At 49.8% G+C, this 23,077-nt stretch overlaps 1 protein-coding gene across 5 annotated transcripts; it reads left to right on the forward strand.

Annotated features, from left to right (window-relative positions):
- The first annotated feature begins 1,335 nt into the window (after window positions 1-1,335).
- Window positions 1,336-22,162, forward strand: ASNS (asparagine synthetase (glutamine-hydrolyzing)). Of its 5 annotated transcripts, XM_089315704.1 has the most exons (14): window positions 1,408-1,462; window positions 2,563-2,611; window positions 5,093-5,128; window positions 5,726-5,997; window positions 9,091-9,328; window positions 13,793-13,978; window positions 14,195-14,296; window positions 15,022-15,149; window positions 16,865-16,991; window positions 18,492-18,598; window positions 19,614-19,714; window positions 20,978-21,059; window positions 21,144-21,299; window positions 21,814-22,162. In XM_089315704.1, exons 4-14 carry the CDS (start codon window positions 5,749-5,751, stop codon window positions 22,021-22,023), a joined length of 1,686 nt encoding a protein of 561 aa, XP_089171830.1. In that variant the 5' UTR covers window positions 1,408-1,462; window positions 2,563-2,611; window positions 5,093-5,128; window positions 5,726-5,748; the 3' UTR covers window positions 22,024-22,162. The 5 variants fall into 5 exon arrangements, 4 of the variants coding, with proteins under 4 accessions (XP_051708911.3, XP_089171830.1, XP_089171831.1 ...); XM_051852951.3 differs by lacking the exon at window positions 2,563-2,611 and having other exon boundaries at window positions 1,336-1,462; XM_089315705.1 differs by lacking the exons at window positions 1,408-1,462; window positions 2,563-2,611 and adding an exon at window positions 1,657-2,076.
- Window positions 22,163-23,077: the final 915 nt, after the last annotated feature.

Raw genomic sequence — 23,077 nt, forward strand, 5'->3', positions numbered from 1 at the left:
GTTCAATAGCGATTTGTAAATGAAGACTCCCCCACCTTCAAACTCTCCGTGTAGACCCTAAACGGGAAAAAGTCAATTTTACAGCAACGCCCCAATAGGGGAATGGGAACGAACTCTGGAAAAGCAGGGGTGCACGTCCTAAGTGCATCTCCCCCACGTGCAGTAAGAACAAGGAAGCAACGCAGCCTCCTGCTCTTCCATCAGGGGCTCCGGGGCAACCGGGCTGTCCTGGTCCTGCTACGGCTCTGGGCGCAGTGTGACCAGAGGGGCGACTGTGCATGTGACCAAGCCTGGCTTTGCACTCCTGAGAGCAGGAGACCGGGGTGGGGGGTGGGGGTGGGGAATCTGGACAACTGACTTCTAACTGGGGCTGATGCACAAACAGTCCTGTTACAAGGTTATTTTTACTTTCCACAAGATAGCTCCACATTGTAGGGATGGAAACATTTCCTTCTCTACATGCCATGGTTCCAAGAAATCTTATTACAGAATGTCAGGACTGGAAGACTCTCTGCAGTCTGAATTTCTTTTCGAGAATCTTCCATCCGGTGGTTCACTCTCCAGATGGCCACAGTGCGCAATGGCCAGGGCTGGGCCAGGCCAAGTACAGGCCTGGACCTCCACCCAGGTCTCCCAGGCAGGTGGCGGGGCCCAAACTCGGGCCATCTTGGCTGCTATGCACAGACACCGGAATCCCCACTCTTTGGGGCTCTGCTCTCGGGCTTCGGTGTAACCCTACGCCACAAGGCGGCCCCACGGATTTTTACTTTAAAGCTGGAAGCCTACCTAAAGAGGCGAGTGGACCCCTGGACAGCCACACAAGTCGTGGTAAAATTCGGACCCTAACTCATTTGGGCGAGAACACACGTTCGCCACCCTACCGAGGGTGAAGCAAGCAGGCCGCGGTCTGGGCTCTGGGGACCCACCTCAGAACACACGCCCTGAGCTGCGACCCACGGAGGAGGGCGAGGGCTGACCCTTGTACTTAGTACAAGGAGGCCACCCTACCAGGTAGGCCTGATGGCCTCACCGCGGAGTAGTTTGGCCAATTATCCGGGTCTCCACCTCTGCGTAGGAGCCGCTCTCCCAGTGAGGTGCAACGGCAGACTTTAAAATCCAGGGAGAGGCGGGGATCTGCATTGGTGGGGGGCACTGCGCTCAAACCGGTTACCAAGCTGAGAACAAGCCAAGCCCTTACGTGCAGCCCAGCAGCCAAGGTCACCCCGGGCCCGCGCGCGCTGGTCCTGCTCAGCACTTGCAGGCTGGCGCCGCAGAGCTGGTGGCCGCCTCCCTCCGCGGCGCGCTCTCGCTCGCACCCGCGCCCGCGTCCCTGCCCCGCCCGGGCCTGCGCAGGCCCCGCCCCGCGCGCCGGTTGGCGCTCGCGGACATGATGAAACCGCGCGCACGCCTTACGCGAGCGGGCGAGCCCCGAGCGCGCCGCAGCCCGAGCCCTCGCGCGCAGGTGAGCCGGGCCCGCCGCGGCACCGGGGAGCGGGGCGGAGGATGCGCGGCCCACGCCGGGCGCGCGGGGCGGGGCGGGGCGCACCTGCCGGCCGGGGTGCTCGGGGGACCGCGCGGCCGCAGCCGGGAGCCCGGGGTGCCCCGCACAGGAGGTGCGGGAGGCCGGCCCTTGGAGACGCGGTGCAGTCGTTAGCTGATGGCGCCGAGGCCCGGGGCGCTTCTCTCATCCGAGGGCTCTGCGGCCGGCTGGCTGCAGCGCGCACGTGGCCACGCGGTCGCTCTCCCCGGGCCGGGAGGGAGGGTGCTGTCGTTGACAGCTGGCAGTCACAGCCCGCTGTGCGCGTTCCCCTGGCCGGCTCCGGGACCGCCCCAGCAGAGAGAGCTGCTCCGGGCGGTGGGAAGGCCAAGGGGGCTGGCGTTGCTGTTTTTCCGTGGCTAGCTCCGGGTGGACGTTACAGTTTCAAATAAAGGGGCGGTTTCTTCGCGGCCCGTGGTCTCCGTTATCTTTTCAGGGTCGGGTGCCGGATCGGCTCATGTTTTGGAAGCACCGACCGCTGCTTTTGCAGGGATCAATCGCAGTCATCAGAAATAGAGCGGGCCTTGCACCTGTCCAGGGTGGGTCAGTGAGGCCTTACGGTGAAAGTGAAATGCTAGGCGGGGCCTCGGGACTTGCTGCAGACCTGAACTGTGCCGAAGCGGCGCTGTCCAGTTCCGGAGGCGCTAATTGCACACTTGCGAACTGATGGCTGCTGCAGGGGTAAAATATACTGGATTTTGACTACCAAAGAGTTGCAGCTCCTGTCACGGTTTTATGTTGATTATGTGCTGTAGCAGTACTGTTTCTTGTACATTGTGTTAAATTGTTTAAAAGTGATTTGTTTTAATGGGGGGCTATGAATAGATTGGACATTACATAGGTGGCTCCCGTTTCTGTTGAATAGCACTGCGGTAGAAGTTAATGAGGAAGTGCAGAAATTGCTGGAACAGGCGGCAGCAGTGGGGACGAGCATTGCGAGCAGGGGCTTTGTGCTCCTCTAAGAGTGATCCCTATAACAACGATGGGTTGTAGTTTTAATTTGCTTTCTTCTTGCTGAGAAACAGGTGCAGGTCACGGACTTGTTCGCAGTCTTCCCCTGAGCTCCGTGTAGCGGTCAGTATGTGTTTCCTCTCACTAAGCAGTGAGAAGACTTTGGTCGATGGTTCCCCGACGGCCAACTTCATTTTCAAAGCACTTCCCCAGCCCATTTTTCGTTGGAGTAGGTCGGAGGTAGATTGCTTGTTAGTAGTCACTTTGTTACCGCTGATGGAACCCCGGGGACTTGTTCTATTAGTGAGCAGATGAGAAGGTCACGTTGGCCTAGCTGATTGGGGAAAGTGAAGAGACAGAAATTCCTACACCTGATAGACGGGGCGGCGTCTCCGAAAAGGGCTGGGGACCCAGTCTGCATTCAGCCTGGGCTTTTATGGACATGAGGATGGGTCCCCCATGCCCTCTCCCCTCCTCTGTCTTCTGGGAGAGTCTGGGTGGGAGAATTTGGATGTGGAATTCCCCTAGACAGATCCCTGTGGGCAGTACTGGCCGCCAGGGGTCTTATCTATTGGAGAGGCACAGGACTCCTGCAGTCCAGTAGGGCCAGTTGCTTCACTCCCTCAACTCAGCGAATTCCCGTTGCTGAAGGATGGGCAGGGGGCACCTTGGGCAGGGAGACGGACAGCAGGCTGCGTCCTGCTTTAAGGACTCGTGTCCTCACTCCGTTGCAATTCAGTTTATTTTCTTATCATTGTCTTCGGCCCCTCTTACACACATAGGCCAATATTTGCTGGCTGCTTTAACAGCCTCACTTAAATCTGCATTTTCTTCCCAGCTCTTAAAGTCAGTCTTCATTGTCGGCTCTTGGGCCAGGTGTGTGGAAGAGACTCCCTAAGGCTTCATTTCCAAGTTACTGAAATGCTACAATTTTCCATAACTTCAGTTTGGTCTTAGTGAAAGGCCAGCCAGAGCATTGGTTCATTCAGATAACAAAAATGAAATCGCTTCCAAGGATTGCTCCTAGTGAGATATCTATATATAGATTTAAATCTATAAATCAATCAATCTCTTTAGAGTTTCCCCAGATTATCTAGGCATTTGATGAAGACTTGGCAATTTTTGAAAATGCCAGAATAGTTACTTTCCAAGGCATGGATTTTGGTAAAATAGCTGATAGCATCCAACTACAGTTGCTTCTTATTTCACAGCTTAGAATTTGAAATTGAAAAGGAATTAATGTTTGTAGAAATTTGGTGTTTGCTTCTTGGCCTACAGGGATGAGCTGAGTTGCTTTTTAAGGCTGCTGCATCTGTGTATGTCCTGCCTACCTTGATTATTTTATACTTTCTGAATATTCTTTTTTTTCAGATTTCTTTTACTTTATTAAAGAATTTTACATTTATGTGCAGGAGCTACCTTGATTTCTTACTGAGCAAGCTAACTTTGAGACAGAAATGTTTGAGAACATTTTTGTCATTTAGAGCATGCGTTTGTTTTGTTTTGCTTTAAAGATTTATTTATTTGAAAGGCAGAGTGATAGAGAGAAAGAGGGAAACAGAGGAAGAGATCTTCTGTCTTCTGGTTCACTCCCCAGGTGGCCACAACAGTGAGGATTGGGCCAGGCCAAAGCCAGGAGCCTAGAACTCCATTCAGGTCTTCCACATGGATGGCAGAGGCCTGAGTACTTAGGCTATTATTCATTGCCTTCTCCAGCGTTAGCAGGGAGCTGGATTGGAAGTGGAGCAGCTGGGACTTGAACCAGTGCTCTGATATGGGATGCCGATGTCGTAGGCAGCAGCTTAAACTGCTGGGCCACCATGCTGGTCCTGGGACGAGAACATTTTTAATAATTAATATTTATTTATTTGAAAAGCAGGGAGATATTTCTTATCTGATGGTTCAGTCCAGATGGCCACAATGGGCCAGGCCAAAGCCAGGAGCCAGGATCTCAGTCTGGGTGGCAGGGACCCCAAGTACTTGAGCCATTACCTGCTGCCTCCCAGAGTGTGCATTTAGCAGGAAGCCGGTATGTGAAGCAGGGCCAGGGCTCAAACCCAGGCACTCTGAACTGGGATGTGGGTGTCCAAAGCTGCATCTTTGTATTATTATTATTATTATTTTAAAAGGATTCATTCATTTATTTGAAAGGCAGAGTTAGAGAGGGGGGAGGCAGAGAGAGAGAGAGAGAGAGAGAGAGAGAGAGAGAGATCATCCATGTGCTGGTTTACTCCCCAAATGGCTGCACTGGCCATGGATGGGCCAGGCTAAACCAGGAGCCTGGAACTCCTCTGGGTCTCCCACATGGGTGGCAAGGGGCCCAAACACTTGGGCCATCCTCTGTTGCTTTCCCAGACACATTGGCAGAGAGCTGGATCAGAAGCAGAGTAGCCGGAACTAGAACCGGCACTCAAATGGGATGCCGACCTCGCAGGCAGCGGCTTAACCCCCTGCACCACAATGCGGGCCCTCACAGCTGCGTCTTAACCACTGCACCAAATGCCCACGCCAGGACATTTGGATACCCAACATTTTGTATTTTCTGTCAACATGTTTTGTTTGTTACACACGTATTTCATTACATTGCTTTCTTTTTCTCTTTAGACTTTGGATCGTCACAGTTGAACAGATCACTTGGAGGTAAGCTAGACATTGCAAAATGCTTGTAAGGGCTTTGTATCTTAATATTCCCCTGTGGCAGTGTGTATGATCTTCTTGTCTGCCCACTATATTCTGCCTACGCTTTGTCCAGGGAAAGAAAGGGCATATTACATTGTCAAGGAGACCCAAGAGAAGACAAGTAAGGTGCAGAGTCTCCTCCACCTTTGAAAGATTTTGAGATTTTGGGGGTGGGGAAAGTTGAATCTGGGCTCCGGTTGGAGTCAGCTGCAGGTTGACCTGAGCCCTTGGGGGCAGACTCAGGATGCAGAACGTGAACAGCCTGCGTGCTGCCTGTTCTAACCAACCACCAAATCCCCAAGTCGGGGAGATACAGGCTGTGGTGGCTGCCAAGCTGTTGTGTAGCTGGTTGGATGTAAAGGTTATTCATCTTTTCTAAATACTTGTAAGTAAATGAAGTCATTCTCTACTCTTGTGCTCCTGCCACCCTAATGGAAAAATCACTATAGATAAGGTGGCTTGTCTCAGTGTTGGGAGTGTTAGGCAAGTTTCTGGCATCAGGGCTTAATGCAGACTCGGACTGGATATTGAATATTTGTCCTGCTCTTCTCTCCGTAGAGAGCCCGTAGCTCCGTTGCACCATGTGTGGCATTTGGGCCCTCTTTGGCAGTGACGACTGCCTGTCCGTGCAGTGTCTGAGTGCCATGAAAATCGCACACAGGGGTCCAGATGCATTTCGTTTCGAGAATGTCAATGGATACACCAACTGCTGCTTTGGATTTCATCGGTTGGCAGTGGTTGACCAGTTGTTTGGAATGCAGCCAATTCGAGTGAAGAAATACCCTTATTTGTGGCTTTGTTACAACGGAGAAATCTACAACCACAAGGCGGTAAGCGAGTTGAAAGCAGGCGATGTCTGGAGGGGATGTAACCTCAGAGCTAGTTGGTCATAATAGTATTACACGCTCCGTGTGATGCCTTCTACTTTCAAAGCCCTTTTCTTGTCCATTATCTCATTTGTTTCAGTTATACAGATAGACAAGGCACTGATACACCAAGAGAGAAGTCGGTCACACAAACACACACAAAATAAAAGTCACAGAAACTGAAGTTACCATTTGGGCCTTTGACTCTCAGAATATGTTTTTCTGTTAGGAATATAAATATTACCTAAGGGCCGTGCTAGGCTCACTGTCCTCTGCTCTGGGCTGGGCATGGTGGGGCAAATGAGAGCTGTCAGTTGCCTGAGGAGATTATTCTCTCCGGGGACAGAGGGAGAGTCGTTGCTCATGCCACGGGTGTTCTGGAAGAATGAATGCAGAATTGCTGAGCAGGGGAGGTCCACTGTGAGGAACGGTGGTTGGAAGCCTCCTGGAGAAGCGACGCTTGGCTGAGACCTGGCAGTCAAGGATCAGCTCATGAGGCCAGAAGCACTTCCTGCAGCAGGAAGAGCGTGTGGAAGCCCCAATGTGGGCGGCAGCCCTGGGAGTGCAGTGAGCAGTAGGCAGGTGGGAAGGCTGAGCTTAAGTGGAAGCAGGGCCACTAAGCAGCTCTTTTTTTTTTTTTTTAAGATTTATTCGTTGGGGCCAACGCAGTGGTGTAGTGGGTAAAGCTGCCACCTGCAGTGTCTGCATCCCATTTGGGCTCTGGTTCAAGTCCCAGCTGCTCCACTTCCAATCCAGCTCTCTGCAATGTCCTGGGAAAGCAGTATAGGATGGCCCAAGTCCTTGGGCCCCTGCACCCGCGTGGGAGACCCAGGAGAAGCTTCTAGCTCCTGGCTTCAGATTGGTGCAGCTCCAGCCATTGTGGCCATTTGGGGAGTAAACCAGGGGATGGAAGACCTTTCTCTCTCTCTCTCTCTTCCTCTCTGCCTCCCAGTAACTCTGTCTTTCAAATAAATAAAATCTTAAAAAAAGATTTGTTAATTTGAGAGGCAGAGTTACAGAGAGGCAATGGCAGGGGGGTGGGGGAGAGGAGATAGAGATCCACTGGCTCACTCCACAAATGGGTGCAGTGGCCGGAGCTGGGCCGATCCAAAGCCAGGAGCCAGGAGCTTCTTCCCAGTCTCCCATGTGGGTGCAGGGGCCCAAGGACTTGGGCCATCCTATACTGCTTTCCCAGGCACATTAGCAGGGAGCTGGATTGGAAGTGGAGCAGCCAGGACACGAACCATAGCCTGATGTGGCACTGCAGGCGGCAGCTGTGTCTGCTACACCACAGTGCTGGCCCCCCTAAGCAAGTCTTTGTAGCTATGGTCAGCAATGGGAATACCATCTAAGAGCGGTGGCAGTTGAGGACTTTAAGGGAGATATTGGGGATGATCATGCTTACAGCTTTTATATAATGCTGCCACTGATATCTCCCGGCATCCGCCTACCTCACTGATCAGAGCCAGAGGGCAGAAAGGTGGCCTGCAGCAAGTTAGACTCGCAGCAGCACTGGGATCACAGATGCCTCCCATCTGGCGAAAGCTTCCGCTTAAAGTGTGGGTGGTGGGTAAAGGAAATTCTGACCCTAGGAACCAAAGGAACTTCCAATCGGATTATTTGGCTAGTGTTTCATGAGAAAAAAAATTTTAAATCTGTGGCTGACAGTTTCCTTTTTGTTTATCACCACTGTCCAACTTTCAATGTGGAAATCCTTTCAAATATAGAGAACAGAGCAGTGAATTCCTGGATTGACCAATCCTAAATGTTTTGCCCTATTTGCTTTTTCTCTGTTTCTGTGTGCACACTTTCAATCTTGGGCTGAATCGCTTGAGAGTATGTTGCAGGTATTATGGTACTTTTCCTTCAACATGTAAGCATTTATCTTCAAAGAACAAGCACATTTTTTCTACTTAAGCAATACTATTAAACCTAAGAACTATAATACCTTCCAACATTTAGTTCGTATTTAAATTTTCCCAAGTGTCCCAAGAATTTTTTTTTTTTTTAAGATGTCATTTAATTTATTTGGCAGACTTACACAGGGAGTGTGAGAGAGAAATCTTCCATCCACTGGTTCACTTCCCAAATGGCTGCAAGCAGGAGCTGGGCCAATCCAAAGCCAGGAGCCAGGAGCTTTGGGCCATCTTCTGTTACCCTCCTAGGTGCATTAGCAGGGAGCTGGATCAGAAGTGGAGCAGCCCGTATGGGATGCTGGTGCTGCAGGCAGAGGCTCAACCTCATCCAGGATTTTCAGTTGGTTTTACATTAACTTTTTTTCTCTGCAGCCTCAACTGAAAACATTGAGTGCAAGTACGAAGAGGACGAGGGAGGCCTTGGCTCATCAGGGTTGGCAGGGGCAGGGGAGAGCCACAGAGCTTTGGGTGCAGCTTCCTGGGACCTGCTCTGCGTGTGGCGTCAGCGACAGCCTCTGCTGTTCCGCTGGGGCTTGGGCTGAAAAAGCTTCACTAGGAGTTTGTCCGTGAGAAGTGGGGGTGGAAGGACCTCCCTCTGATGACCAGCACGTTTGTCTTGGACCACATGTCTGCCGTTGTGCTGGGACATTTATTTTTCAGGGAATGTTGCCAAGTTCTCTGTATCCCTGTGCTCTGTATTTTCATGGGTAGGTGTTTGAGGCTGAACTGGCAGAACCTTGGCTTATGCTGTTTCCCAAACCAGAAGTTTACAATCGCAGAAAACACCTTTTGAGTGGCTTGGCAACCAGGCAACCTATGTTCTTAACACACATTTATATGTGGATCATGTTACCTGCCTCGTATGGCCGTGTATGGTAGGCACATGCTTCCCTCCACGTGTCACTCTTCTGGTATGTTACCATGCATTCTCCTTTTCAGAATGCAACTGAAAGGTTCACCATTCGGCTTTGTGTTGTAAGAAATGAAACAAGCTCTGTTTTGATAATGCCTTGATTCTTCCAAATCACTGAAGTGCATATAAGACTCACTGAGCACGGAAGTCACTGAGGTTACTTCGGCATAAAACGTCTAGCGAATGCACGAGGATTCTAATGTTTTGTTTTGCTGTTGCCTCCCCAAGATGCAACATCACTTTGAATTTGAATACCAGACCAAAGTGGATGGAGAGATCATCCTTCATCTTTACGACAAAGGAGGAATTGAGCAGACAATTTGTATGCTGGACGGAGTGTTCGCATTTATTTTACTGGATACGGCCAATAAGAAAGTGTTCCTGGGTCGAGACACTTACGGCGTCAGACCTTTGTTTAAAGCCATGACTGAAGATGGATTTTTGGCTGTGTGTTCAGAAGCTAAAGGTACTGATAGCATTTGTCTACAGCTCCTCATTGTTGTCGTAGCCTTGGGTTTTCTTCGAGAGCATAGCTGCAAATTCCATGTGGGCAGTTGGAAACTTTATGAGTGACCGCGTAAATGCTGGATCCTCTGAGCTTGGCTTTTTGCACAAAACAAAGGCGATGGGTCCTCGCTTCCACCACTCAGACTCTGACTCCTTGAGGGATGGTGAGCCTGTGTAGGCTCACCTCCTTTTCTGTCAGGCTAATAGCTTTGCATCTGATTAGATCCTGTATCTCTTCAGTTTACCTGTGTCATTGTGTAATGGGAGGATTGGGTCTGCAGTTACTGCACCGTGATACCTTGCCGCACTTAGATCCCGAGCAAACAGGAGCATTTTAAAAACAGCTGCATGGATCTGTAATTCACATACCAAGTATTTCACCCTCTTAAAGTATGTGATTTAATGGCTTTTAGTATATTCACAAATATCTGTAAGCCCAATCCATTTTAGATTTTTTTTAAAGATTTATTTTTATTTATTTGATTTGTTTTTTGTTTGTTTGTTTTTTTTTTTTTTTTTTTTTTTTTTTTTTTTTTTTGACAGGCAGAGTGGACAGTGAGAGAGAGAGAGACAGAGAGAAAGGTCTTCCTTTGCCGTTGGTTCACCCTCCAATGGCCGCCGCTGCAGCCGGCGCACCGCGCTGATCCTGGCAGGAGCCAGGAGCCAGGTGCTTTTTCCTGGTCTCCCATGGGGTGCAGGGCCCAAGCACCTGGGCCATCCTCCACTGCACTCCCTGGCCATAGCAGAGAGCTGGCCTGGAAGAGGGGCAACCGGGACAGAATCCGGCGCCCCAACCGGGACTAGAACCCGGTGTGCCGGCGCCGCAAGGTGGAGGATTAGCCTATTGAGCCACGGCGCCGGCTTATTTTTATTTATTTGAAAGACAGAGTTACAGAGAGAGGTTGAGTTAGAGAGAGAGGTCTTCCATCCACTGGTTCACTCCCCAGATGGCTGCAACAGCCAGAGCTGCACCGATCCGAAGCCAGGAGCTTCTTCCGGGTCTCCCAGGGGGGTGCAGGGGCCTAGGGACGTGGGCCATCTTCTACTGCCTTCCCAGGCCATAGCAGAGAGCTGGATTGGAAGTGGAGCAGCCAGGACTAGACCTGGAGTCCCTATAGGAGGCTGGTGCTTCAGGCCAGGGCTTTAACCCACTGCACCACAGTGCCGGCCCCCATTTTAGATTTTTTAACAATCACTTCACAAAGGCATACTGTGCCCGTTAGCCATCACTCTCACCCTTCCTGGTTTATCCCATATGTCTCCTACCCTCCCAGTCAGCCTCCCGCAGTCACCAGGTCTCCTTCTGTCACTGTGGTTCCCCATTCTGCACGTTTCATATGAATGAAATCATATCATAGTGTGGACCATTGTGACCAGATTCTCTCGCTCAGCATAACATTTCCAATATTTGCCTATGTTGTAAAATGTTTTAGTACTTATTTTTTAAAAATTAATTTTTTTGAGAGGCAGAAAGAGAAAGAGTGCTCCCATCTGTAGGTTCACTCCCAAACACCCACAACAGCTGCGTCTGGGCCAGGTGGAAGCCAGGCGCTAGAAACTCGACCCAGGTCTCCTGCATGAGTGGCTGGGACCCGTTTACCAGAGCCATCGCCTGCCCTCTTCCAGGAAGCTGGGGTTGGCAGGAGAGCTGGGAGTCGAACCCAGACACGTTGATACAGTATGCTGACCTCCCGAGCGGCATCTTGGCAGTCAAGCTAAACGCCACTCCTGTACTTACTGTAAAGGCCAAATGCTGTCCCACTGCATGGGCAGAGCACGCTTTGTGGTTCTGCCAGTTGGTGGACTTTGGTGCTCCTTCCCCCTTTTTGGCTATTATGAATGACGCTGTTGGTGTGTGGGCACACGTTTTCTTTGTCTTGGATGTGTACCTAGGTGTGGAGTTGCTGAGGCATGGCTAAGTTTGTTTGGCAGAGTGACCGCTTCCATTTGTATTCCCTCCCGTAGTACAGAGAGGGTGCAGTTTTCTTGCACCCTCCTGCTCGCCTGACTTTGAGTAGGCAGCCTCCTGTGTGCAGTGCTATCTCATTGTGGCTTTGATTGCATTTCCCTGGTGACTGCAGCATCAGGCATCTTTTCCATTGTGGATTGGCCATTTTCATTTCTTCTTGAAGAACTGTCTCTACAGAGACTTCAAACGCCTCCCCCCACCCTTCCTGGAGGTCATTTATTCAAAATAAAAACGAATGGAATATTTGTGTAGAGCAGTTTTAGGTTTCAAGAAAATTGAGCAGAAAAGGCAGAGAGCTCCCATGTGCTCGCTCTGCTCGGCCAGTGTTCCTACCATCCATGCTCTTTGTTACTGTGCTACTTTTGTTAGAATTTATGGACTGATACTGCTACATTGGTGTTAATTAAGTCCATAGTTTTATCATGTATCCACCATTCCAGTATCATATAGAATAGTTTCCTTGTCCTAAAAATCTCCCATGATCCACTTACTCATTCCCCACCCCCTTCCTTGTCCTGTATGCCTGTCAATACAGGCATACCCTGATCCACTATGATGTTGCCTTTCCTAGGATATCATAAATGTGGAATCACACAGGAGGCAGTCTTTGCAGACTGGCTTCTTTCACTTAGTAATATGTGTTTAAAATTCCTCCACATCTTCTCATGGCTTAATCACTCATTTCATTTTATCACTGAATAACATCCATTGTATAGCTGTGCCACAGTTTGCTTATCCATTTTTGAACTGTTCATCTTTTAGTTGTTGATCTTTTTACGATTTAATTGCAATAGTCCCTTATGTATTCTAGACACCAATCAGCAGGACGGTCCTCAGGGTTGCAGGATATAAGCTCAGTGTACACCAGCAGCTGTACTAGATGCAGCAAGCACTCTCCCCTAGCAGGGAACAAACAGAAAACAGCTGCATTTGTAGTAGCAATCAAAAAGGATAGAATTTAACAACACAAGTGTAAGACTTGTACTCTGGAAATTCTAAAACAGGGTTAAAAGAGAAAAGAGAGAAGGTCTAAATAAATGGAAAAGTGTCCCATGAATCAAAGAAACTTGGCTATAACTCAGCAATTCCAATCCAGCTCCCTGCTGCGGCCTGGGAAAGCAATGGAAGATGGTCCAAGTGCCTGGGTCCCTGCACCCATGTGGGAGACCCAGAAGAAGCTCCTGGCTCCTGGATTTGGATTGGTCCAGCTCTGACTTTTGTGGCCATTTGGGGAGTGAAGCAGCAGATGGAAGACTTTCTCTGTGACTCCCTCTCTGTAACTCTACCTCTTAAAAAAAAAAAAAAAGGTTACTATGATGTCAGTTTGGTTACTACCTATAAGGACTTACTGAGGAAATTATAAATATCTAGTGTTATACATAGCGGATTTCGGCTTTGAGTTCTAAAGATCAGGTGTTAAAGCTCCTGACAGCAAATCATTTTGCTTGCTAAAGGATTAGAGCCAGGCAATTTTTTAAAAACACCTCAGTGATGACCAAAAACAAAAACAAAAACAAAACCCAGCTAGTTTTTATATGTTTGCTTTATTACAGAACATAGATTTTCTTTTCTTTTTTAATGTGTGTACACGAGAGGAAAGAAGTAGACAGAGAGCCCCCATCTGCTCACTCTGCACATGCCCATGAAGGCCAGAGATTTGCCGGAGCAAGGCCGCCCTCCAAGAACTCAGCCCAGTCCTCCCACATGGGAGGCCAAGACCCAAGTATCTCAGACATCACTGCCGCCTCCCAGGTTCCAACCTCGCAGGAAGCTGGAGTCAGGAGCCAGAAGTGGATGTTGAACCCAGGCAGTCCCGTGGGTGATGTGGGCGTGCAGCTGTCATCTTTTTTTTTTTTTTTTTTTTGACAGGCAGAGTTAGAGAGAGAAAAGTCTTCCTTCCGTTGGTTCACCCCCCGAAATGGCTGTTATGGCCGGCTCGCTGTGCTGATCCGAAGCCAGGAGCCAGGTGCTTCCCCCTGGCCTCCCATGGGGTGCAGGGCCCAAGGACTTGGGCCATCCTCCACTGCACTCCCTGGCCACAGCAGAGAGCTGTCCTGGAAGAGGGGCAACCGGGACAGAATCCAATGCCCCAACCAGGACTAGAACCCGGGGTGCCGGCGCCGCAGGTGGAGGACTAGCCAAGTGAGCCGCGGCGCCGGCCCAGCTGTCATCTTATTCGCTAGGCCAGATGTCTTCATCAGAAATGCCAGGAAGGGGGAAGGAACTCAATCCAGGAGAGTGCCTGTAGCTTTGAGTAGCAGTGTAGCGTGGCGTATGTTCCTGTGCCGCTCTCCTCTTGCAGGTGGGTAGATGGCAGGGCTTTGGGTAATTGAAAGTGTTTTCCTTTTTTGCATATATAACGGGCATGTGTGGTACTGGAGAAAGTACACTGGCGTTTAGAGGCTATCACCTGCCCACGTTGAGTCTGAATAAAGCCCCGCTCTGACCCCGCAGGTCTGGTCACGCTGAAGCACTCCACGACCCCCTTTCTGAAAGTGGAGCCTTTTCTTCCCGGCCACTACGAAGTGTTGGACTTAAAGCCGAACGGCAAGGTCGCGTCGGTGGAGATGGTCAAATACCATCACTGCAGGGACGAGCCCCTGCACGCCCTCTATGACAGCGTGGAGAAACTCTTCCCAGGTAGCGGAGCCCGCCCCCTGCTCCCGCCCCGCGGGAGTGGCTGCCTCTGGCCACAGTGGGCCTGGATGTGGCAGCCTCTGTGGCTGCGCGGACACGGCAGGTGTCTGTGACTGTGGCCGTGGCCGTGGCTCTGGCCATGGCAGGCGCGCACCTCGAGCCACGAGCCCAGTCTGCCCTGGCTCTGCTGGAGCCGTGTCCTGTGCTTGCTGTTTGTAGGCTTCGAGATAGAGACGGTGAAGAGCAACCTGCGAATCCTGTTTGAGAACGCGATTAAGAAGCGGTTGATGACAGATAGAAGGATTGGCTGCCTCTTATCAGGTGAGGCCGATTAAGAAAACCTAGCAACTGGGAAAGAAAGGATTTGTAGCTGTCCCTGAGGTTCCCACTATGAAATACTGGCTGTAGGATTAATCTCTCATTGCATTTACTATTCCTAGTTATACTACAGCATATTTGTGCATATGTGTGTTACTGATATAAGGATGAGCTACATTTCTTTAGAATACTGTGTAGTTTTTTTTTTTTTTTAAATTCATTTATTTATTGGAAAGACAGAGTGAGAGAGACAGAGAGAGATCTTCCTGCATTAATTCACTCCCCAAACAGCCACAACAGCCCGAGCTGGCCTGGCCGAAACCAGGAGCCAGGACCTCCATGGGGTCTCCCATGTGGGGAGCAGGGTCCAGGTGCTTGGGCTGTCCTGTGCTGTCTTCCAGGGGAAGGATGCTGGATCGGAAGCATAGTAGCTGGGACTTGGGCCAGGCACTGTGTTATAGGACGGAGGTGTCCCAGACAGTGGCTTTACCTGCTTCATTGCAAGGTGCACCCCCATGCATTGCTTATTAAGCCAACTCAAATACACTTACCATCTTCACAGGTTATTGTTCAGTTTTCCCCTTGTCAAAGTTGATTTTCAGTTTAGAAAACTTGAGGGTCTTAAAGGATCAAACTGCCATGGATGTTTAGCCGGAATGTGAGTTGTGTGTGTCCCTGTGTTATGCACGGTTCCTGGGTAACCAGCACACTTGCTCTCTTCCCTGTAGGGGGCTTGGACTCCAGCTTGGTCGCTGCATCACTATTGAGGCAGCTGAAGGAGGCCCAGGTGCAGTACGCTCTGCAGACGTTTGCCATTGGCATGGAAGACAGCCCCGACTTACTGGCTGCGAGAAAGGTAGGGACCATTCCACCTGTGATGTACTTAGGATGGCCTTGAGGCTGGAGTAAGAACCGGGTCTGTAACCAATGATTCCTTTTCTGCTGCTGTAGTGACTCAGGTCATTTTTATTTTAAGATTTATTTTATTTATTTGAAAGGCAGAGTTAGAGCACGCAAGAGAGACACAGAGAGGTCTTATCTGTTGGTTCACTCCCCAAATGGCAGCAAGAGCTGGGGTTGGGCCAGGCAGAAGCCAGGAGCAAGAAGCTTCCTCTGGGTCTCTCTCATGGGTGCAGGGGCCCACGCACTTGGGCCATCTTCCACTGCTTTCCCAGGCCACTGCAGAGAGCTGAATAGGAAGTGAGGCAACTGGGACTCAAACCAGCAGCCATATAGAATGCAGGCATTGCAGGCAGTGGCTTAACCTGCCATGCCACAATGCTGGCTCCAGGGTAATTTTTTTTTTTTTTTAATTAACTGTAGTAAAATGAGTGCGATGTCTGAATCTCCACTGTACTGTACACTGGACTCTGGGCTTTTTCTCTGCCTTGACCCAATCGGTCCTCCTTGGGAAAGTGAGCGCCCGGAGTGGTGGGAAGGCTGAGGCGTTAGAGTCTGGTTACCGGCTCCTGGCTATGCCGCTGGTCCTCACATGATGGCAGTAGCTTGTCCAGGATGGTGCAGTTTTGAGGGGAAAATGATATCTTTCGTACAAAGTACATAGGATGGAACCTAGCATGTATCATATACCTAGCGAATGTTAGCTGTTTTTGTTATTTTTTGTTGTCTATAAGCACTGTGTTTAGAACCATGGGCAGAGGGGACCTTGTACCCATTCAGTGTGCGGGAGACTGAGCCCTACTCTGGAAGAACTGAGAAGGGAGGAGAAAGACCTTAGGCACAGGCCCAGGGCAAGTGATCCATATGGGAGAATCCAGGAGAGCCCCAGACAGCAGAATGAGAGGAGGGCTGTTCCATGTGGCGTTAACGTGTAGATGTCAGGGAGGCACAAGGAGACCACATTTAGCAGGGCACTGTGTTGGACCAGAGAGGCGGGGCAGGTTAGGTGAATGGGCGGGGAGGAGGGGGCACCAAGTGCCTGTTGGTGGAAGCCTCGGGGTGGGAAGAGCTGGTGGGAGGTTGGCTTCCTGTGGCTGAGCACGGGGCGGAGACATTGGTGGGCACGGGCCCCTGGCTGGGCAGTTGCGTGTGTGGCCTGGTGAATCGTTTCCGCTTGTTTTCTGCTATTGTTAATGCACAGTGCTTTCTGAACTACCATCCTGTTTCGTTTCGTTTCGTTTCGTTTCTTTTCTTTTCTTTTCTTTTCTTTTCTTTTCTTTTCTTTTCTTTTTTTCTTTCATTATTGATTGAGAGGCAGAGAGGGAAAGAGAGAAAAACAGTTGCACAGAGTTCCCATCCATTGGTTCACTTCCCAAATGTCCCCAAAGAGCTGAGGCTGGGTCAGGCCAAAGCCAGGAGCTGGGAACTCAGACTGGTTCTCCCATGTGGGTGGCAGGGGCCCAATTACCTGAGCCATCACCTGCTGCCCCCTAGGGTGTGCAGTAGCAGGAAGCTGGACTTGGGAGTGTAGCCAGGACTCCAACCCCACCATTCTGGAATGGGATTCTAGCATCCTCAGCAGCGCCTTAGTCACTGTGCCAAACGCCTGCCCCCTGTGTGATGTTCAGAGGGCGTTCTTTATAACAAGTGTATGGGTGTTTATTTAACCAGGTAGCAAATCACATTGGAAGTGAGCACCATGAAGTCCTCTTTAACTCTGAGGAGGGCATTCAGGCCCTGGATGAAGTCATATTTTCCTTGGAAACTTACGACATCACAACCGTTCGTGCTTCAGTGGGTAAGGCATTTTATGGTACTCAAAAAGATTTTATTTTTTTTATACGGGAGAAGAATTAGGCTTTAACAAAATGCTATTTCAAGCAGCAGTGTAAGAACTATTATTGATGAGTGAATACAGATAAGATTCCTGTGTGACTAATTAATTGTTCAAGACCATTTGAGAAGTCCTTGATGTCTTTTTAGTGAACAGAAGGATACCTGGTTCAGCCTCCACATCTCGGGGGTCAATGTCTGTGCTCCCCGGTGTGGACACCTGTTTCCTGCCCCTCCCTTTCCCTTCCTAGTTTCTTTCTGTAACATTTCCTGGGCTGAAGTCTGAGTGAGATGGGGAAGTGGTTCTCCGACATCATGCATTTTCAGTAAGGACTCCTTATTTTAGACGTATTTTGGTAAATACCCCATCACACAACCTTTCAATCACTAGGCTAGCGCTCCCTGCGAACAGTACTGGTTTTATCCTGGGGTCTCCTGCGGACACTGGAGTAAACCCCAAGTCAGATGGGGCCCATGTTGGTGAGCCTCTAATGTCATTTTAATTTTTAAAACTTATTTGAGAGGCGGAGAAAGAGAGGGAGAGGGAAAGAGAGAAAGAGAACAAGAACATGTGCCCAAGTGCTGGACCATCCCCAGTGCTTCTGAGAGCTGGAGCCGGGCTGGGCCTGAAGCTGGCAGCCAGGGACTCCGTCCAAGAGTCCCAAATGGATGGCAAGGAACCCAAATATTTGAGCCATCCCGCCTGCGCCCCAGGGTCTGTGTTGACAGGCAGCTGGAGTCGGAGCCAGAGCTGGGGACTGAAGTGGAATGGAGGCATCTTAACCACTAGACAAGAGCCCCCATACCCCCTGATATGCCTGTCTTTGAAAAGACTTGCAACGGAGGGCAAAACAGTCTTAGATATGACAAAGGTTTTAGGCCCTGCAAAGCATCATAGTAAATAACAGACATATCCTAGATCTGCATTGCTACAGTTTCATAACATGGCGTGGGATTAGGAAAAACAAATTTTGAAAGCTCCTTAGGGGGGTGATAGTAAAACAAAGTTGAGAAGAAATACATGTTTAGAGGAATGTAGGGTAGCCACCCAGCAGGCAGGGCGTAATAAATTAAGTAGTCTCCTCAACTACATGTGAAATTTGGGAAATGAGAAGCAGTAGTAGGAAATAAAAACAAAATTAACAATTACCCAAGTCCTCCATATCTTTGTGTAGTCACACCAGGGTGAAAGGCAGGATTTTTAGGTGTGAGAGTCACTGTTCAGTTTAGCCAGATTTCAGGGTGCTCCTTCTTGGTCTAAAACACTAGAATTTTAAAACTTTTTCTGAATTACAGAATGGTTCTGGGTTATGCTATTGCAACAGGGCAGGGTAGCTTACGAGGTCATTATTCTAGAAACCGCGAAGGTCAGTGCAGTCGTAAAGCTTGCAGTTGCTTCTGAAAACCGATTCATAAAAGGCATCTTGGGAGGGGCTTATGTTGACATTGATTTCTCTCGTCTAAGGCATGTATTTAATTTCCAAGTACATTCGGAAGAACACAGACAGCGTGGTGATCTTCTCTGGGGAGGGATCCGATGAGCTTACGCAGGGTTACATATATTTTCACAAGGTAAGGCCGCTGTATGGATGGATCTCTGAGCTCCACTAAGGAAAGCATGAACTGTTTGATCTTTTCTGTTGTCTGTGCTTTTGGCGTGACAGTCAGATCTCTGAGTATCCCGCGAGCTTAGAAGGGGAACTCTGAATACCTGCTTTATGTTTCCTTGGGGAAGGAAGAAGTCACAGAATTTCCATTCTTTAGTGAGGTGGGGTGGGCGCTGCATTTAGCCACCACTTGTGACTCCGGCATCCCCTATTGCAGTGCCGCCTTGAGTCCTGGCTGCTCTGCTTGCGTTCCAGCTCTCTGCTGATGCACCTGGGAAGGCAGCAGTAGGTGGCCCAAATACTCGGGCCCCTGCCGCCCCGGTGGGAGACCTGCCATGTGGTCCCTGATTCCTCGCTTCTGCCTGGCTCCGCCCTGGCTGCTGCATCCACTGGACAGTGAACAAGCAGATGGAAGATCTCTCTGTCTCTGTCCTTTTCCTTCTGTCACTGTGCCTTGCAAATAAATAAGTAAATAAATGAAGTAAATACTACCAACAAAGCTAGTTAAGCATGGGAATCACCATTCTGTCATTCCTTAGGCTCCTGTGGCATTATGGCTGCTGCACAGGGTGTCTGTTTTAAGATTTATTTACTTATTTGAAAGGCAGACAGACAGGGAGAGGCAGAGATCTTCCACCTGCTGGCTCACTCCCCAGAAACATTCTTCCACACGGGTAGCAGAGGCCCAAGCACCCGAGCCGTCCTCCACTGCCTTCGCAGGTGCGATAGCTGGGGGCTGGGTCGGAAGCAGAGGAGCCTGGCCCGGGACGCGCTGCGATGCGGGATGTGGGTGACCCACGCCGTGGCGTGGCCCTCTGCGCTAACGCTGGTTCCTGTGCCGCCTGTTCTGGTGCTCCCAGCTGTGGGCGGAGGGAAGGGGTGGAGCCTTCGGGAAACCTGTGGTCTCTCCCGCGTTGAGTGTTGAGATCTCGGCACGACCTGTTGGTGTTTCCGTGACCTGAGCTGTTTGTGTGTCTTAGGCCCCTTCTCCCGAGGAGGCCGAGGAGGAGAGCGAGAGGCTGCTGAAGGAGCTCTACCTGTTTGACGTGCTCCGAGCAGACCGAACCACTGCCGCGCACGGGTAACTCGGGCTTCTCGGAAGCCACTGCAAACAGGAAGAAAACAAAAGCAAAAATGAAAAACAAACTCCGAAGCCAAAAGCTCAGTAGCTGATTTTTTTTTATTCAGTTGGCTAAATGCTGTGTGTATGGCTTCTATAGAGAAAACAAAGCTGTCTCTTAACACGGCCCGAAAGGCTGAGGCCGATTGCAAAGTGCTGCTGTGCTGAAGGGCAGAGGTGTTGTGTGGGTTGTTTTAGATGCAGTGTCCATTTTTAGTTACTTTTTAGACTTATGACTTATTTGAAAGGTAGAGAGATGGAAAGACAGAGGGACAGAAGTCTCCCATCAGCTGCGGCAGTGGCCATGAGAAGAGGCAGTGAGAGGTTTGACTCTTATAAGCCCATGGTTCTTTGGGTTTAAAGTTTCACATCTTTGCTGGTTATGTTAGAGAATTGAGGATTCCTACTATTCACGATCAGCAACGGATATTCCATGTTTTAGTTGCTTCCATGGAATCACTGTTAGACTAGGACATGATTGAATATGGGCCTGAGGAATGAACTGAACTTGTCGCTCAATATGGGCTCTGGTTCAAGTCCTGGCTGCTGTACTTCTGATCCAACCCCTGCTAATGGCCTGGGAAAACAGTGGAAGATGGCCCAAGGGCTTGGGCCCCTGCACACATGCTTTGGTCTGGTCCAGCCCTGGCCTTTGCAACCATCTGAAAGACCTCTCTCTATGCCTCTGCCTCTCTCTCTGTAACTGCCTTTCAAATAAATAAAATGAATCTTAAAAAAGAGTCACTAGGATTCAGGGGACAACCAAGGTGGCATTTGATGCAATGAGGCAATACTGTGGAATGCTGGTTTATATTGCTTACTGTGTGTGAATTATTCACCACTTAGTAGTAGAAGTGGAGAGTTGTTACTGCAGTTGTTAATAGGAGATGGGCTCTTCTAGAGAAACCTCTGAGTTGGAAGAGTTTGGGCAAGGTGCATTCTTAATGATCAGACTTGTGTTTAAGTGTTCAGGGCAAGAGAAGTGAAACTCACCACGTCCAGTGGTTGATTTCATGTCCCGGCTGGGTTAATATGCATTGTTTTGAATGAAGATTTTTGGATTTCTCCATCAGTGTAGGGAAGCCATGAAGAGGGCTGTGAGCTGACCCTGTAGTGTTAGCATCACTGCGAATCTGGTTGAATTACGGGCAGCTCCACTCCTGAAGGCAGAGTGACAGGCGCTGCACACCCATTCTGACACAGACTTTTCTTCTCTCCTGGAAGCCTTGAACTGAGAGTCCCATTTCTGGATCACCGCTTCTGCTCCTATTACTTGTCTCTGCCCCCGGAAATGCGGATTCCTAAGGTAGGTAAACCAGCTCAGGGGCCGCGCCGTCCCTGCTGTCAGGTTACCCTGGCGACTTGGATGTTCCTTTTGTTTCCGCTTCAGAATGGGATAGAAAAACATCTCCTGCGAGAGGCCTTTGAGGACTCGAACCTGATCCCCAAGGAGATTCTCTGGCGACCAAAAGAAGCCTTCAGTGATGGGATAACCTCCGAAAAGAACTCCTGGTTTCGGATTTTGCAGGAATATGTTGAACATCAGGTAAAATGGCCTTAAAAGATGTTTTCAATAGAACATTTTGGAAAGAGCTCGAACCGTTTATCCATTTTGCCTTTAGTTTGGGCATTTTATATAGGCAGGCATGAGTCGTAGTTCCTAAAGCCGGTTTTATAAGAACTATGTAAGAATTAAATGGTGTGGAAAACTATAGAGAAACTATAGAGTAGTGTCCAGAATCTAAGGAGGGAGGGCTCCCTGATTTGTCCTCCCAGGCCTTCCTCTGACACCCGGGGGACGTCTGCTGGTCTCGGTATTGTTAGACACCACTGACTCCAACGCTCAGCGCCTCCAAGCATAACCGTGCACGTGAAGGTCCCCTCGTGTCCTGCGGCTGTTTCAGCGTTTTCCAAGTGATGTGTGATTCGGAGCCCGTTTGTGAACTCCAGAGACCTGCCGTGCCTTCCGTCTCTGGCTCCGTGAAGCCAGCTCAAGAGTACAGGGATTCGCGTGCCCTTCCTTTAACGACCGTCTGGCTCCTCCGCTTTCTCTCCTGCAGGTTGATGATACTATGATGGAGGCAGCAGCCCAGAGATTCCCCTTCAATACTCCGAAAACCAAAGAGGGCTACTACTACCGGCAGATCTTCGAGCGCCACTACCCGGGCCGGGCTGACTGGCTGACCCATTACTGGATGCCCAAGTGGATCAGTGCCACGGACCCTTCCGCCCGCACTCTCTCCCATTACAAGTCCGCCGCCAAAGCTTAGCTGCTTTCCCTGATGTCCAGGGAGACTAACCGTTCCTTTTGGTGTGAGGGTAAGGGGCTGGGGACGGATATGGGGACGGTGAGGGCCAACCACTGAGGCTTGCCTGAGCGGGAACAAAATAAACGTCTTACATCTACAACGTCGCGCTAGTTGTATCTCTTCATTCAGACCCTGGCTTAGAGGTCAGTGAGTTGGCAGCTTTTCCTGTGTCAAGGGGAGGCTGTGGGCGAGCCAGCTCCTGCCAGAGCTGCTCAAGATGTCTGGGTCTGGGGCCAGTGTTGGGGTGAAGCCACCACTTCCCAGATGAGCACTGCTGGTTTGCGTCCCGGCTGCTCCACTTCCAATCCGGCTCCCAGCTAATGTGCCTGGGAAGGGACTAGAAGATGGCCCAAGCACTCGGGCCCCTGCACCCGCCCCTGCACCCATGTGGGAGACCCGGATGGAATTCCTGGCTCATGGCTTCTGTTGCATTTGGGGTGTTGAACCAGCAGATGGAAGATCTCTCTGTCTCCCCCTCTCGAAGTCAACTTTAAAGAAGCCTGTTTCTCTCTCACACACATTCTGCTTCCAGGCCTGCCTCTTCTTTGTCTGCCTTGGTTCCGGCCTCGCTCCCAACAGCTGACTAGGTCGACCCTGGAGCCCAGAGTCCTTCAGTACTGCATTCCAAGATAGCTCATTTTTTCTTTCTTTAGGCTGAGCCAGCATCTCTCTGGAGACTGCTATCTAGGGCAAGGGCTGAGCTTTATTTAATTATTGGACATGTTTGAATTTTGCTAGTCATAACATAATCAGAAATTAAGTGTTATAAATAGTGGCAATTGTCACATGTGAAAACAGCAAAATAAGATAAACCTGGAAATTCTTTTAGGCATACAAAGTGTTCCCAATTCTACAGAAAGTAAAAACAGCAGTGAGTGACAGCGGTGACATTTTAATGTATTTGAATTGTAAATAAGACTTTTATAAAACAAGACTCTGGTATTTGTGTACAGTCACTTTCTGTATTTATACTAAAAAGCTATTTCTTACCTCAAGTATATTGAAAATTTCCCTT

Source organism: Oryctolagus cuniculus, chromosome 16 (assembly GCF_051225735.1).
Source record: "Oryctolagus cuniculus isolate XC-2025 breed Fujian yellow rabbit chromosome 16, ASM5122573v1, whole genome shotgun sequence".
Classification (NCBI taxonomy): Eukaryota; Metazoa; Chordata; class Mammalia; order Lagomorpha; family Leporidae; genus Oryctolagus; species Oryctolagus cuniculus.

Coding starts and splice junctions, on each gene's coding strand:
- ASNS (XM_051852951.3), top strand. CDS start 5,749: ATGTGTGGCATTTGGGCCCTCTTTGGCAGTGACGACTGCCTGTCCGTG. Junction 5,998..9,090: donor AAATCTACAACCACAAGGCG/GTAAGCGAGTTG, acceptor TGCCTCCCCAAG/ATGCAACATCACTTTGAATT. Junction 13,979..14,194: donor CGTGGAGAAACTCTTCCCAG/GTAGCGGAGCCC, acceptor TGCTGTTTGTAG/GCTTCGAGATAGAGACGGTG.